General features: G+C 43.6%; 1 protein-coding gene across 2 annotated transcripts in view; it reads left to right on the plus strand.

The window, feature by feature from the left end:
• The window catches only part of CCDC66 (coiled-coil domain containing 66), a 54,814-nt gene that overhangs the window by 12,846 nt on the left and 24,119 nt on the right, over positions 1 to 17,849 (plus strand). The window contains exons 5-8 of one of the 2 annotated variants that reach the window (XM_073644599.1): positions 5,310 to 5,424; positions 7,091 to 7,170; positions 8,529 to 8,656; positions 9,085 to 9,243. In XM_073644599.1, coding sequence (XP_073500700.1) covers positions 5,310 to 5,424; positions 7,091 to 7,170; positions 8,529 to 8,656; positions 9,085 to 9,243 — 482 coding nt within the window. The remainder of the gene's footprint in view (positions 1 to 5,309; positions 5,425 to 7,090; positions 7,171 to 8,528; positions 8,657 to 9,084; positions 9,244 to 17,849) is intronic. The other variant, XM_073644600.1, reaches the window with a different exon arrangement.

Below are 17,849 nucleotides of genomic sequence, written 5' to 3' on the forward strand. Positions count from 1 at the left end.
CCGGGTGTTGCCATGACGACCCGATGTCGTCATGACAACATCCGGGTCACCAGAGAGCAGGAAGATTGCTTGGACATGCGCAGTGCATCTCCAAGCAATCTTCACACTGTGCACTTCTGACAGCCTGCATGACACAGGGATGGTGCTCCATTCCTGTGCCATGCAGGCGATCAGAAAAAAAAAAGTGAAAGTCCCAGAGTGGGACAAAGTAATAAAGTGTACAAACTGTCTGAAAGTGGAAAAAAAAAAAAAAAAAATGTGCAAAAATATTATAAAAAAAATAAAAAAAATAATACACCAAAAATAAAAATATAATGTACCCATCAATAAATATTATTATAAAAAAAAAAAAAACAATAAAAGTACACATATTTGGTATCGCCGCGTCCGGAACAACCTGACCTATAAAACTGTCCCACTAGTTAACCCCTTCAGTGAACACAGTAAAAAAAAAAAAAAAAAAAAACGAAGCAAAAAACAATGCTTTATCACCATACCGCCAAACAAAAAGTAGAATAACACGCGATCAAAAAGACGCATATAAATAAAAATGATACCGCTGAAAATGTCATCTCATCCCGCAAAAAACAAGCCGCCATACAGCTCCATCAGCCGAAAAATAAAAAAGTTATAGCTCTCAGAATAAAGCGATGCTAAAAAATATTTTTTTCTATAAAATAGCTTTTATTGTGTATAAGCGCCAAAACATAGAAAAATGATACAAATGTGGTACCGCTGTAAACGTACTGACCCGAAGAATAAAGCTACCTCATCAATTTTACCACACGCGGAACAGAATAAAAAAAAAAAAACAATTCCTGAATTGTTGGTTTTTGTTTATTCTGCCTCCCAAAAATCGGAATAGAAAGCGATCAAAAAATGTCACGTGCCTGAAAATGGCACCAATAACAACGCCAAGTCATCCCGCAAAAAACGAGCCGTCACATGACTGTCTGCCAAAATCTGGAAAAATTATAGCTCTCAAAATATGGCGATGCAAAAACTAGATTTTACAAAAAATGCGTCTTTTAGTGTGTGACAGCTGTCAGTCATAAAAACCCCATATGACTCTGGCATTGCTGTAATCACACCGACCCGAAGAATAAAGTCGTCTAATCACTTATACCGCACAAGGAACGGCGTCAAAAATAAACTCTTGGGTTAGGATTGGGCTAGGGTTAGGGCTAGGGTTAGGGCTAGGGTTAGGGCTAGGGTTAGGGCTAGGGTTAGGGCTGGGTTTGGGGCTAGGGTTGTGCTGGGGCTAGGGTTGTGCTGGGGCTAGGGTTGTGCTGGGGCTAGGGTTGTGCTGGGGCTAGGGTTGTGCTGGGGCTAGGGTTGTGCTGGGCCTAGGGTTGTGCTGGGGCTAGGGTTGTGCTGGGGCTAGGGTTGTGCTGGGGCTAGGGTTGTGCTGGGGCTAGGGTTGTGCTGGGGCTAGGGCTGGGGTTGGGATTTTTTTCAAAAGTAAGAAAAAAAGATGACGATATGGTGACTAGTGTTGAGAGCAAGTGCTCGCTACTTGAGTTTGCATTGGGTGCTCTGGTATGCATTGAGTATCGTGGGTATTTTAGTGACATGCTCGAGTCTCTGCCCCATATGCTTCGCGGCCAAAAAACTTTACGGGGATTGCCTGCCATGCACGAGCGATCCCCGCATGTTTTTTTTTGGGTGTCTAATAACCGTGAAACATGCGGAGCAGGGACTCGAGCATGTCACTCAAGCACACGCTGTACATGGTGCATACCTGAGTACCCGATGCAAACTCAAGGAGCGAGCACTTGCGCTCAAGAATAATGACAACTTATTCAATATGATGACCTAATGTAAGCAAATTCTGTGCCGTACCTCTGGGTTCAAAATGTTCACTATACACCTTAATAAAATCCTTGAGGGGTATAGTTTCCAAAATGGGGACACTTGTGAGGGAGCTCCACTGTTTAGGCACATCACGGGCTCTCCAAACGCGACATGGTGTCCGCTAACAAATTGAATGGAAAATCGGCTCAAATTGTTAGCGGACGCCATGTTGCGTTTGGAGAGCCCCTGTGTGCCTAAACATTGGAACTCCCCCACAAGTGACCCCATTTTGGAAACTAGACCCCCCAAGGCACCTATCTAGATGCATAGTAAGCACTTGGAACCCCCAGGTGCTTCACAAATTGATTCGTAAAAATGAAAAAGTGTTTTTTATTTCACTTTTTCATTTTTATGAATCAATTTGTGAAGCACCTGGTGGTTCCAAGTGCTCACTATGCATCTAGAAAGGTGCCTTGGGGGGTCTAGTTTCCAAAATGGGGTCACTTGTGGGGGAGCTCCAATGTTTGGGCACACAGGGACTCTCTAAATGCAACATGGTATCCGCTAACAAATTGAATGGAAAATCGGCTCAAATTGTTAGCGGACACCACATTGCGTTTGGAGAGCCCCTCTGTGCCCAAACTTTGGAGCTCCCCCACAAGTGACCCCATTTTGGAAACTAGACCCCCCCCAAGGCACCTTTCTAGATGCATAGTGAGCACTTGGAACCCCCAGGTGCTTCACAAATTGATTCGTAAAAATGAAAAAGTGTTTTTTTTTTTTTTTCACTTTTTCATTTTTACGAATCAATTTGTGAAGCACCTGGGGGTTCCAAGTGCTCACTATGCATCTAGAAGGGTGCCTTGGGGGGTCTAGTTTCCAAAATGGGGTCACTTGTGGGGGAGCTCCAAAGTTTGGGCACAGAGGGGCTCTCCAAACGCAATGTGGTGTCCGCTAACAATTTGAGCCGATTTTCCATTCAATTTGTTAGCGGATACCATGTTGCATTTAGAGAGTCCCTGTGTGCCCAAACATTGGAGCTCCCCCACAAGTGACCCCATTTTGGAAACTAGACCCCCCAAGGCACCTATCTAGATGCATAGTGAGCACTTGGAACCCCTAGGTGCTTCACAAATTGATTCGTAAAAATGAAAAAGTGTTTTTTATTTCACTTTTTCATTTTTACGAATCAATTTGTGAAGCACCTGGTGGTTCCAAGTGCTCACTATGCATCTAGAAAGGTGCCTTGGGGGGTCTAGTTTCCAAAATGGGGTCACTTGTGGGGGAGCTCCAATGTTTGGGCACACAGGGGCTCTCCAAACAGAACATGGCGTCCGCTAATTATTCAAGCAAATTTTACAATCAAAAATTCAAATGGCGCTCCTTCCCTTCCGAGCCCTGCCGTGCGCCCAAACAGTGTTTCTTCCCCAAATATTGGGTATCTGCGTGCCCAGGGGAAATTGCACAACAAATTTTGGGGTCCATTTTTCTTGTTACCCCTGTGAAAATAAAAAAAAATTGGGTCTAAAGTAACATTTTTGTGAAAAAAAAGTTAAATGTTCATTTTTTTTCTTCCACATTCAAAAAATTCCTGTGAAGCACCTGAAGGGTTAATAAAGTTCTTGAATGTGGTTTTGAGCACCTTGAGGGGTGCAGTTTTTAGAATGGTGTCACTTTTGGGTATTTTCTGTCATAAAGACCTCTCCAAGTGACTTCAAATGTGATGTGGTCCCTAAAAAAATGGTTTTATAAATTTTGTTGGAAAAATGAGAAATCGCTGGTCAACTTTTAACCCTTATAGCTCCCTAACAAAAAAAAATTTTGGTTACAAAATTGTGCTGATGTAAAGTAGACATGTGGGCAATGTTATTTATTAACTCTTTTGTGTGACATATCGCTCTGATTTCAGGGCTTAAAAATTCAAATTTTGAAAATCACAAAATTTTTGCCAAATTTCCATTTTTTTCACAAATAAACGCAAGTGATATCGAAGAAATTTTTCCACAATCATGAAGTACAATATGTCACGAAAAAACAATCTCAGAATCAGGGGGATCCGTTGAAGCATTCCAGAGTAATTACCTCATAAAGTGACAGTGGTCAGAATTGTAAAAATTGGCCCGGTCATTAACGTGCAAACCACCCGCGGGGCTTAAGGGGTTAAGGGCATGAAAATTGAAAGCTTGAAAATTGCGAAATTTTAAAAATTTTCCCCAAATTTCCGTTTTTTTTTCACAAATAAATGCAAGTGATATCGAAGAAATTTTACCACTATGATGAAGTACAATATATCACGAAAAAAAAATCTCAGAATCAGGGGGATCCGTTGAAGCGTTTCAGAGTAATTACCTCATAAAGTGACAGTGGTCAGAATTGTAAAAATTGGCCTGGTCATTAACGTGCAAACCTCCCTGTGGGGTAAAGGGGCTAATTTATAAAGAGACGTGCACTTCTTAATAAATCGGACAAATAATTCACCACTTGCATCCAAGGAGAGATGATGTGAAAAATGAATATTAGCGCATTGCCCAAAGGTGAATGATTACCGCCCTTCCACTTGCTTATTAAAACTGTAAAGCAGTGGAAAAAGTTGTTTGCTATGGCATTTCTGCAGCTTATGCCTCATGTATTTAGGAAGTAACAGTGGTAAACTTTTTTTTAACATTACCCTCCTGATATATTTCACCGTGATACAGCCTTAAGGCCCATGATTGTGATGCCATCGTCGTCCGTGTTATATGGCTTCCTGACTGCACCCTTATCGAGGGGCTCAGTCTATGGCAAACAATTTTTTTTTTGTTTCTTGAAGCAGGTTTGTAGAGGTTTTTCAAGCCTTTCTTCACTCCCTTTTTTGAGGCGTTTTCCATCAGTAAACGCTTCACAGAGGTGACATGCACTTTCTGAAGCAGAAGAAAAACGCTCAAAAGACTGAACATATAGACAGCAAAATTGTTCCACAATAGGAACGGAATAGTTTATAGTAGTTTTGAACATCTTATTCCCTAGCGGACTCGCTTCAAAAGACTCTTCATACAACATCGATATTGGCGGATTTGGACAACATTAGTCTAATGTGGATTCGGGGGCGCACACAGCCTGACTACACACTAGACTAATGTCGTCCAAATCCGTCAATATCGACGAATTTGATCAATGGTCTCACGTGTATGGGAGCACTGGCCGACTGATCAACTGGGAAGATGGCGATCAGGCTTGTCCGATTTATTTATTTTTTTTATTGTTTTTGGACTGCCAATCGCTTGTTCTCTCTGAGATAAGATGCCGGCTGGCGTGGCAGCCAGCAGCTTGCTTGTAGAGAACATAGGAGCGCTCTGCCGAATAAGAGCTCCTGTGTATAGGAGAGAGACGGCTGAGATGGCCGAAGCATTATTTGGTCAACAGCTGTTTTCATCTTAACAGTCCGACAACAAAATGATATATATATATTTTACTGCAGGACAAACCCTTTAAATATATGAACTCTGTAAATGATGTAAATATGACTTTTATTTCAGAAGAGGAGAAACCGGAAGCAGAAGAAGTTACAGAAAACCCAGCAGAGGAGGATGAGGCCAACAATGGACTAGCGGACAACAATGCTCTTCTGACCACTGACCAGACCGGTGATAAGTATGTTTCCAATTGCATTCATTCTGCATTTTCAGACTTTGGTTATGGAAGTAAAGAAGAATATTGTTAATGGTAAAAACTATTGTAAACGCATTTCCCTGTCAAGAACACTCGTCATACTCAGGCTAAGAAAAATTATTGTGTATTAAACGTAAAATGACAGCGTTCAATATAATCCTAGGAAAAGAAATGAGGACATATGTCCTTACTGGGAGAAATCTTAACTGTAGATGTAATCTTTAAAGGGGTCCTCCAGTTAAGCAAACTGTTCACCTGACATGACTAGGAGACCTTTTTCAATCTAATAACTAGAGTTGAGCTAAAAGATTTGCGTTGCCCTGGTCCATCATCTGGCCCGGTCCTCCAAGGCTGACACTTTTGCATCTTGGGCACCTCTAGCATTTGCTAGACTTTGCAAGATCATCAAGGCGCCTAATGATGGAGCCATATAAATGCCGACTGGAGAAGTGAAGACTGCCCTGATCCTGCTGCCTTGGAGGAGGAAAATCTTATTGCTCAACTCCCCTCTTATCCCATCAAAGCAACCACAAGCAGAGATATTGAAAACGGTGAGAACCTAATACAGAAGGTATTTAAGAAGTCGCTGTCTCATTTTTTTTTTTACATTTTTTTTTCTCATACAATAAATAAGCCAAAACCAGAATTCCCCTTTTGTGCTATGTTTCATACACAAAACTAACAAAGCTGCACTCTGTAACGCTATAGTATGCAAACATGGAATATATGTAATTGGAACTGCTTTGCTGCTCTAGAAGAGAAAAAGTTAAAAATGAAGATTCTTGGCGCATAAATTGGCCAATTCATTTGTGCCCAACAGCCGACGACAAGGCGACCTTCTATATTCATATATTAAATGTTTGCATACTAGAGTTACAGTGTGCAGCATTATTTTATTAGTTACAAATGTAAGTGGCTACTCTTAGCTTGCACCTGTTCACACCTGTTTACTCTGTCGCCTCATTGGGGGACACAGGACCATGGGTGTTATGCTGCTGTCCACTAGGAGGCGACACTATGCGTAATCTGAAAAAGATTAACCGTGGCTCCTGCTCTGCAGTATACACCCCTGGACGGCGTCAGCCTTCTCCAGTTTTTGCTTAGTGTCGCACACCTAAAATTTTTACTCCTTTTTTTTCCGACGGGATTACAGATGAAGAAAAGTGAGTCTTCTGCGAGACTCTGTTCACACCTGTTTTTCTGTTCAGGCTTTAGTATTTTTATACACTGGCTTTCTAACCAAGTACTCCATCCATCAACCTGTGGCGCTTATCAGCCCTGGAGAAGTATCATATTAGGTTTGGTTCCCAGCAAAGAAGGTCACCTTGTTGTTGGCTATTGAGCACACATGAATTGACCAATTTATGCCCTAACTATCTTCATTTTAACTTATTCTCTACAGCAATAATGCAATTTCAATTTCATATATTTCATGTTTGCATACTATAGCGTTACAAAGTGCAGCTTTAATTTGTTACATATGGAAGTTGCTTTCTTAGCTTGCACATGTTCACATTTGTCTTTCTGTTTGAAAGTGACCGTCAGTCTGTTGATCTTTTCTTACACAAATGACTGAATAGATGCTAACAAAATTATACTGGTTGTGACCTAAAATCTTTTTTTCCAATCAACTCGGGCAAACGGTCAGTTTGTTCAGCACCCTGGGGGAGCGGGAGAGAGACAAGAGCATGCAGGAAGCCCGGAAAGCCCAGTGGAGGAGAGAGCTGGGTACGTGTCCCATCCAGTGCCGCTGATTACTGTACCGTCCTCGTTTAGCATAAGTTATCCGCCGACTGGTTTCCTCTGCAGACAGGCAATGCATGTTATCTCATGCTTTCCCTCCCCGGAGTAATAATTTTAGTTTTATATAAATATTTTTTCCGATGCTGAAAACCTTTTTTACTTCCAGCTGTTGACATAAAGAAGTCTGACTTCCTATCCCAGTAGATCGTTCAGGGAGGGAGCTTTGTACCTTACTGCTGGGAATTTAGGATTCTGTAATTACCTGTGAGGCCTGGGGATCTCTTAACCCTCTGCTCACGTCACCTGAGGCTCAATTATTAAATCTACACAACCTGAGATATCAATTATGTAATCTTATTCCTACGAGGATTCTGTGGTAGGACGATCCGATCTGCCGTCACATTCACTTTGTAATCCTTTTATTTGCACGATTCAGCCATATAGTTATAATTCACAGACTGCCTGAGTAGTAGTAAAAAATACCTCCAATTAGAAATGTAGTTTAGTTCTTCTGATGTCACTTTCCCCAAGTGCAGGGCAATTCAGTAGCTTAGTTATTCATGGTTATGACCACTAAGAATTAACTGTTACTATATCAGTGGTCGTAACCATGGATGCCTAAGCTACTGCAATGCCCTGCGCATGGGGAAGTGACATAGCGAATCAGAAGAACTATACTACATTTAGAATTGGAAGTATTTTCTAATATTCTTCTTATTACCCTTTCTACATAATGAGATAGGATCCCGGAGGTAAGTATTGCTGCAGTATGACAGCTCTCAGTGTATACTTGTATATACAATACTTGTTCATATAACAAGGTAAAATGAAATAGTTATTCCCATGTTTTTCTGGATAAAATTACAAAGTGCTTGTAAAAAGTAGCCAATTTGCAATTCGCTTGTTATTAAAAATCCTGTGTGTTCTCAAGAACTAAGTGATTTTTAAGTTTGTTTATAGCTTGTTGCTGAATTGCCAACCACCGCCCACTGCTCTCCAGCAGTGGTGATTTTACATGTGCAGTGCTTACAAGCTCTTTCCAATAGAGCTTGTAAGTGCTGCTCTGAAACTAGCCAGGATTGCTGGAGCACACTGTTGGCTCCTGATCAGCTTCAGTGCCCCTGCTCTTCTGCAAAACTGCCTGTTATAGCAGCATTGAAGAGCGCACATTTCGGGCTATCGGCGCAACAATGCTACTGCTCCAGTCCGTCAATCAGGAGGGCACCAATCCCCCAGCAAGTAGGTGCTCTCCTGCCAAACATCAGGGGAGATGTTCATATAGCTTAGAATGCTATGAATCTTCAGTTTTAGTTTACAATATTTTCTGTACGTATCTAATATAGATGAACAAGTGGCTTTAAAGAAGAAGTTGAAGGAGGCTGATAAGGATGGAATTAATCTCCGGCGTTGGGAAACTTACGGCAGAGACTCTTCTGTTTCCGAAAGGACAGTCTCATCTGATCTGTTAAAAGTAATAATGCAAACATTTTATTTCTTGTTTTATCTTTTTTTACAGGCTGTAAAGTGGAGCTCTTTATTTTAGTTGGGCTTAACCCTAAGTGTAGCCAAGACCAGAGAATGTTCTCCGCCGCGCTAGTGCTTCCTGATGGGCTCTGCCTATTTCCTGCAGCAATCACATGCCGTACATCGTTAATGTAACCACTGCAGTCAATCAGCAGGCGGCATGTGTGGCACGTGCCGAGAACGGTGATCATTTACATCGCACAACAAATCATATAATCAGACGAACGAGCATTTTGTTCGTTCGGGTGATCTGCAGCCTGTTTAAACTGTCAGATAATGATGAAATGAGCGGTTTCTGTCTAAATCTATCCTTGTTTTTTCATGAACCTACTTCCAATTATTTGACATTGCATTAACTGGCGTTTATCTTCCTAGAATACACCTCTCAATGATTACAGCACCCCGGAGCAAGAAGATCTCATGCTGAAGACGTCCACTGGGACAGAAACCAGCGAGTCATCACCATTAGGAAGGGCTTCAAGTTTTAGCTCCCCTGAGCTTCCTGCTGCGATCAGAAGTGCATTTGTTTTAGGGGTACGACAATGCCTTTTAAATACTTGTATGGCATACACCAAGTATTTGGTCTTTAAGTCACTTGTCAGATGTAAGAGATAGAAGTTTTCCAGTTTTTTATTTATTTATTTTTTCCTTCCATTTTTTTATATGCTGTCTCTGGCTGATCAGCAGGGTCCAACTACATGGACCTCCACCACTCATGAGATTGATGGGAACCCCTACAGCAGTTTTCCTGCACAGAGCCTCCCTCGTTCAGGCGCTGTGCAGAGTTTTTCAGCTTAACCCCATTCACATAGTAACATAGTTTGTAAAGCCGAATAAAGACTTGCGTCCATCAAGTTCGACCTGTTAGTTCTGTAATTGTTAAAGTTGATCCAGAGGAGGGCAAAAACCCCAAATGATTTAGCAAATCTTCACCTGAGGAAAATTCCCTCCCGACTCTGAAACCAGCAGTCAGAATAAATCCCTGTATCAACCTACTATTTTATTTTTAAGTGTATGCTGAAATCTGCCTGGTATCTAGAAATGCATCCAGTCCCCGCTTGAACTGGTTTAGTGAATCCGACATTACCGTCTCCTCACTCAGTGAATTCCATATTCTCACTGCTCTTACCGTAAAGAACCCCTTCCTATGCTGGTGCCGAAACCTTTTCTCTTCCAGTCTTAGTGAATGCCCTCTTGTTACCGTAATATCCCTCCTTTTGAATAAATCCCGGGCAAGATCTCTATACTGTCCCCTAACATATTTGTACACATTTATTATGTCCCCCCTCAACCTTCTCTTTTCCAGGCTGAATAGTCCTAGTTTTGCCAACCTCTCTGGGTATTGCAGTCCCTCCATTCCCTTTATTAATTTTGTTGCCCTCCTTTGTACCTTTTCAAGCTCATTTATATCCTTTCTATATATTGGGGCCCATAACTGAGCACAGTATTCCAAGTGTGGTCTGACCAGTGCTTTGTACAGTGTAAGAACAATGTTCTCATCCTTTGCAGCTATACCTCTTCTGATACATCCCATTACCCTGTTTGCCCTTGCAGCAGCGGCCTGACTTTGGGCACTCCAATTTAGTTTGCTATCAATCAAGATGCCCAAGTCCTTCTCCATCTCTGAATTCCCCAATGATTTCCCATTCAGTGAGTACTGGTGACTTCCATTTTTCCTTCCCATATGTATGACCTTACATTTCTCCTCGTTAAACCTCATTTGCCATTTAATGCTCCACCTACCCAGCTTATCCAAGTCCCTCTGTAGGTCTGCACTGTCCTCTTTTGTATTAATTGTTTTACATAACTTTGTGTCATCTGCAAATATTGATATTTTACTATTTATCCCGTTGACTATGTCGTTAATAAAGATATTAAATAACATTGGGCCTAGTACAGACCCCTGTGGTACCCCACTAGTGACGCTTACCCAATCTGAGTATATTCCATTTATAACCACCCTCTGCCTTCTATCCTTTAGCCAGTTAGCTACCCACTTGCAGACATTTTCCCCCAGCCCCATCATTCTCATTTTGTATACCAACCTATTATGTGGCACGCTATCGAACGCTTTTGAGAAGTCGAGATACACGACATCCACTGGTTCCCCCTGATCTACTCGAGAGCTAATCTCCTCGTAGAAGTCAATCAGGTTTGTTTGGCAGGAGCGATTCATCATGAATCCATGTTGGTTCGGGGTTAAAAGATTATTAGCATCAAGATGCTCCGTAATCGCCTCTTTAATGAAGCTTTCAAAAATTTTGCCCACAACGGACGTCAGTCTCACCGGCCGATAGTTTCCGGCGTCACTTTTCGCTCCCTTTTTGAATATTGGCACTACATTCGCCTGTCGCCAATCAAGTGGCACAGACCCAGTCTCAACAGAGTCCTTAAATATAAGATATAACGGTCTGTCTATCACATTACTTAGTTCCCTTAGTACCCGTGGGTGTATGCCATCAGGTCCTGGTGATTTGTTTATTTTAATGTTACTGAGGCGTTTCTGTACCCCAGCTTGGGTTAGATTAGTCATACTTAGTGGAGGATTAAGCTTGTCACTTCTCATTTTGCCTGTTAGTTCTATTTCCTTTGTGAAAGTTGTCGAAAAAAAATTATTTAATAGGTTAGCTTTATCCTCATCTTTCTCTATGATTTTGCCTTCATCACTTTTTATCGGTCCAATATTATCCAATTTAATCCTTTTACTATTTATATACGTAAAGAACAGTTTGGGATTTGATCTACTTTCCCTAGCAATACGTCTCTCTGTTTCCTCCTTCGCTATTTTTATTTGTTTTTTACAGGTTCTCGTTTTTACCTTGTAACACATTAGTGCCTCCTTGCTGTTTTCCTGTTTTAATCTCTTGAATGCCTCTTTTTTGCTATTTAACGCCCCTTTTACGTTCTTGTTCAACCATATTGGTTTCCTCTTATTTCTGGCCCTTTTATTCCCATACGGTATATACCGTATATTCCGGCGTATAAGACGACCTGGTGTATAAGACGACCCCCCCTACTTTCCTGTTAAAATATAGAGTTTAGGATATATTCACCGTATAAGACTACCCCTTTTCCAACGCATACCAAACACCGGTAAAAATTAAAAAAAAACAGATTTGAATTTAACATGGTCCTTTTTTAATTTAAATTCTTATGACATGCAGGTATATAGCAGGAAAACTGTCACTCATAAACATATTAAAATAGGGGGGACCCCACATCATTTTTGGGGGGGGTCCCCCATTCTAATAGCTAGTAAAGGCTAGGTATTCAGCTGGGGGCTGATATTAGTAGCCTGGGAAGCTCCGTGGGTATTACCCCCCCCCCCCCCCCTTCCCAGACTTCAAACATCTGCCCCAGCCGTCTGCTTAACCTCCGCTAGAGACTATAATGATGGTGGATCCCACGCCAATTTTCTTTTTAAAAAATCCTTTATTTTAACACTAAATGACAATTGAGGGGTTAATAAAGATGCAGTCCCTAAATTATTATTAATTTTGTAATTAATTTTTCCCAAAAATGTTGACGTGGGCTTCGCCATATTTTTGTGTCCAGCCAGGTACAGCAGGCAGGAACGGGCTGCCCCCAACCACCAGCTGCCTATTTGTACCTGGCCGGACACAACAATATAGGGAAGCCCTTTTTTTTTAAATTATTTCATGAAATAATTAAAAAAAAAAAGACGTGGGGCTTCGCCCTATTTTTGTGTCCAGCCAGGTACAACTAGGCAGCTGGGGGCTGGAATCTGCAGCGCAGGGAGGCCCAAGCTTTCTGGCCCCCCCCCCCCCCCCGCTGCAAATTGCAGTCCGCAGCCACCCCGGAAAATGGCGCGTTCATAGAAGCGCCATCTTCTGGCGCTGTACCCAACTCATCCAGGGCCCTGGTGCGGTGGCTCACTGGGTAATAAAGGGGTTAGGGCCAGCTTGGCATTATCAGCTGGCCCTAAGCCCGAAATTCATGGGGTCACGCCAATATTAGACATGACCGCCATGAATTTCTAGTAAAGTAATTAAAAAAAACACAAACACCCAGAATAAAGTCCTTTAATTGAAATAAAGACACAATCCTTTATTGCTCTAAATTAAACCATACTTACCATCACGCCCATTCCAGCTGAAGCCAACGATCTCCTGCAATAAAAGTAAAATAATAAAGCAACCTCATCCTTACCTCTCCATGGTTCCCAGGACCGGTCCAGCTCTGCTACATTCACATGACAGGCTGCACCGCAGCAGAACGCTGCCGTTCAGCTTGCCATGCGGCAGACACTGAGAAGCGCAGGCATGCTTGTGCTCCTCAGTGTCTGACTGTGACGGCATCCAGATGAGCCGAGATCATGTCCAATGAACTCGGCTCACCTCATGCACGTCACTGACAGCGTGGGAAAATTCTCCTGCTCCCCGCATGCTGTCAGTGACGGACGTCCAGGAGGTGAGCTGAGTTCATTGTCGGCTCATCTGGATGCCGTCACAGCGAGACACTGAGGAGCGCAAGCATGCCTGCGCTTCTCAGTGTCTGCGGGATGACAGGCTGGATGGCGGCGTTCTGCTGCGGTCCAGCCTGTCATCTCGATGTAGCAGAGCTGGAGCTGTCCTGGGAACCATGGAAAGGTAAGGATGAGGTTGCTTTATTATTTTACTTTTATTGCAGGAGATCGTTGGCTTCAGCTGGAATGGGCGTGATGGTAAGTATGGTTTAATTTAGAACAATAAAGAATTGTGTGTTTATTTCAATTAAAGTACTTTATTCTGGGTGTTTGTGTTTTTTTTAACTTTTACTATGGGGTTAGTAATGGGGGTGTCTTATAGACGCCTCTCCATTACTAACCTGGGCTTGATGTCAGCTGGCATTATAAGCTGACATCAACCCCAGCCCTATTACCCCCTGCCACCGCACCAGGGCAGCGTGGAAGAGCGAGGCTAAGTGCCAGAATTGGCGCATCCTATGAATGCGCCATTTCTGGGGCGGCTGACGGCTGGTGTTTCTAGCCTGGGAGGGGGCCAATATTCATGGCTCCCTTCCTGGGCTATTAATATCAGCCCCCAGCTGTCTGCCTAGCCTTTGCTAGCTATTAAATTAGGGGGGACCCCACGTCATTTTTTTTGGGGGGTCCCCCATTTTAATAGCTAGTAAAGGCTATGTATTCAGCTGGGGGCTGATATTAGTAGCCTGGGAAGCTCCGTGGGTATTACCCCCTTCCCAGGCTTCAAACATCTGCCCCAGCCGTCTGCTTAACCTCCGCTAGAGACTAAAATTAAGGGGAACCCCACGCCAATTTTTTTTTAAATCGTTATTTTAACACTAGATGACAAGTACAGTAACCAGCACTGTCCCTGTACTTCATATATATGTGACTGACATGTTTCTATCTATCTAATCTATGTGTGATGCTCTATCTTTCTGTTATAAATTGTCGGGTACCGATGCTGAATTGCCGGCCGGCTTTCTTAAAGAGACGGTGCATGAAAACACTATTATTTGTTTTAATAAATCCTTTACACTAAATGACAAGTACAGTAAGCAATACTGTCACTGTACTTCATATATATGTGACTGACATATTTCTATCTATCTAATCTATGTGTGAAGCTCTATTCTTTCTATTCTAAATTGTCGGGTGCCGGCTTATGCCGCTGCTGAATTGCCGGCTTTTCATATATTGTCACAGAAGCGATGCGAACTTCCCTGCTCCGGACACAGCGCAGCGCTTCTGTGACAAGTGAAAGCTGTCGGCACAGAAGCCCTGCGCTGTGTCCGGAGCTGGGAATACGCAGCGATGTGTCAGTTTCAGCACAGAAGCGCTGACTGTCTGGACCTACCGCTGCCGTATTTTAACTCCCTCCACCTTATATTAACTCCCACATGGCAGGGATACGGCCACGGCAGCTTATTAACACCCCCAGAGTATCCCCGCATGTCAATTTCTGAAAGTTCAAAAGCATTACCGGCGTATAAGACGACCCCAGACTAGACAGAAGATTTTTCAGTCTTCAAAAGTCGTCTTATACGCCGGAATATACGGTACCTCTCACACTGAGTATTCAGAATTCTTTTGAAGGTTTCCCATTTACTATTCTTATTCCTTTGATTAAGAACTTTGTCCCAGTCTATAAGTTGAAGGTTTTCTATCAGCTGATCAAACTTCGCCCTCCTAAAGTTTAATGTTTTTGTTGTTCCCTTATTGATAACCCTACTGAAGGGCATTTTGAAGTCGATAATATTATGATCGCTATTACCTAGGTGCCCCCCTATCTGTACCTCAGTTATTCTATCAGGCCTATTAGTCAATATTAAGTCCAACACGGCCTTCCCTCTCGTTGGTTCCTGCACTAGTTGGGAGAGATAATTATCCTTAATATTTCTCAAGAACCTTTTTCCTTTCTGAGATCTACAGGTTTCTGTTCTCAGTCAATATCTGGGTAGTTGAAATCCCCCATTACAATCACTTCATTATGTTTTGCTACTTTGTCTATTTGTCCTAATAGCAGATTCTCATTCTCCTCTGTTATATTTGGTGGCTTATAGCAGACCCCCAATAATATTTTATTATTATTTTTTGCCCCCTCTATCTCTACCCACATGGACTCGACCCCCTCTTCTCCCTCTCCTATATCTTCCCTTAGTCTGGGCTTTAGACATGACTTTACATATAAGCAGACTCCTCCGAATTTCCCCTGTTTCCGATCCCTTCTAAATAAACTATAATCTAATAAATTTACCGCCCAGTCGTAGCTATCGTCTAGCCAAGTCTGTTATATCTACGATGTCATACCTCTCCTCCGATATAGGCGCCCGCAGCTCATCCGCCTTATTGGTCAGGCTTCTTGCGTTGGTCAGCATGCAAGATAAAATTTTGGGGTTATTTAGCATCCTATTCTTCTCTAGCGATCTAACTACTATCCCCACCCCCCTCTCCACCCTCATTATATTCACTTCTCCCCTTCCCCCTTGCTTGCCTCACATCCCACCTATTTCCTTGGTTCCCCCCCCCCCCTGTCTCTAGCTTAAATACTCCTCCAACCTATTAGCCATCTTCTTCCCCAGCACCGCTGCACCCTCCCCATTGAGGTGCAGCCCGTCCCTACGGTAGAGCCTGTAGCTGACCGCGAAGTCAGCCCAGTTCTCCATGAACCCAAACCCTTCTGCCTTGCACCAACTCTTTAGCCACTTATTCACCTCCCTAACTTCCCGTTGGCGCTCCTGTGTGGCTCGCGGGATTGGTAGTATTTCTGAGAAAACTACCTTGGAGGTCCTTGCCCTAAGCTTCCTACCTAGGTCCCTGAAATCATTTTTAAGGACCCTCCATCTACCACTCACTTTGTCATTGGTGCCGATGTGGACCATGACCGCTGGGTCTTCGCCAGCCCCACCCAGTAACCTGTCAACCCGATCCGTGATGTGCCGGACTCGAGCGCCAGGGAGGCAGCACACCGTTCGGCGATCCCGGTCTTTGTGACAGATTGCCCTGTCTGTCCCCCTAATAATAGAATCACCCACTACCAGGACCTGTCTTGCCTGCCCTACACTTCCCCCCTCCCCCTCATTACTGGAGCATACACTCCCCCGGCGGTCAGAGGATCTGTCGTGCTCCAATAATGCCGGTTCTGAACCAGCCTTCCTATACTTCTTCCCTCTATCCCTCCTAACTGTTATCCAGCACCCTGCCTGTTCAGCCTGCACTTCCCCTCTATGCTCCACCCCCAGTATTGACCCATTGAGTGTCTGCTCGGTGAGCAGCAAACTCCTTTCCATGTTGTCGATGCTCCTCAGTATCGCTATCTGAGCACTTAGATCCAGAATTTGGGCTTCCAAGTGCACGATATGCTCACATCTCTCGCAGCAGTATGGATCCTCGAGCGGTAGCTCACGGAATGCATACATTGCGCAAGATGTACACTGCACGGCTCCGGCCAAGATGGACGCCATTCTAAATATGGGGATACAGTCAGTATATATATACAAGTACAAAACACAATTATTTATATATAGGTGTATGGATGGGGATCAATTAGGGATGTGCAAGTGTATCAATTAGATATCGACGGGGGACTCAGCTGAGTAGGTCAGGTGGATTAATTAAGTATGGACGGTGTGTCAATTAACTATGGACTGAGGATCAATAAATATGGGCTGGGGAAATAATTAATTGTGGACTGGGGAATCAATCAATTAATTATGGACAGGGGGTTAATTAAATATGGATGGGGATAAGGCAAATAAATAGGGACTGGGGGATCAGTAAAAGTGGACAGGGGGAATCTATTAAATATGGACAAGGGGGATCAATTGATTATGGGCTGGGGGGGTCAATCAGTTAAATGTGGTCGGGGGGATCAATTTAATATGGACGGGGGTGGTCGGGGGGATCAATTAAATGAGGATGGGGGGGTCAATTTAAATATGGACGGGGGGTGATCAGGGGATCAATTTAAATATGGACGGGGCGTGATCAATTAAATATGGACTGGGGGATCACTAAAGATGGCCTGGGGAGTTGTATTAAATATGGATAGGGGGGAGATCGATCAAATATGGACAGGGGATTAATTTAAATAAGGCCGGGGGAGGAGCACTTAAATATAATACAACTACAATACAAATACAATACAGTACAGTACAGTACACACTCGGGTTCAGTAGGGTCGCTTATCGCGGCCTCCTGCCCCTCACTCACCTCCTCTAGGGACGCTGCACGCTATCACAGCGTGCTCGCCCCTCCGGTCGCCTCTTACCGGTCCTCCTAGTCACCACCACCTGGCGCCCTCCGCCGGCCGGCGCTGCACGCTATCACAGCGCTCTCTTGCGCTCGTCCCTCCGGTCGCCTCCTACCGGTCCACTCGGTCACCTCCGCTTGGCTCCCTCTCCGGAGGGCCGCGAGCCGAGTCGGACCACGCCGCTCACCGCAGCCACACCACAGCCCACGTGTTCACACCCCGCGCGCTCTCTCACTTCCGGTCACCTGAGCAGTATCCTGGGCTTGAATACAGGACCTGTAGTGTTTGGAAGGATGCAGCGTGTAGGGGAAAAAAAAATCAGAAGAGGCCATGGTACTTCATGTATTCAGTGGGGGATCACAGGAATTATACATCTTACCCATTAGCAAGTGGCAGCATATCCTAGCAATACGATGTGTATGTGAT

Source organism: Phyllobates terribilis, unplaced genomic scaffold (genome assembly GCF_046119375.1).
Source record: "Phyllobates terribilis strain yellow unplaced genomic scaffold, ASM4611937v1 Scaffold_8__6_contigs__length_399053987, whole genome shotgun sequence".
NCBI classification, from domain to species: domain Eukaryota; kingdom Metazoa; phylum Chordata; class Amphibia; order Anura; family Dendrobatidae; genus Phyllobates; species Phyllobates terribilis.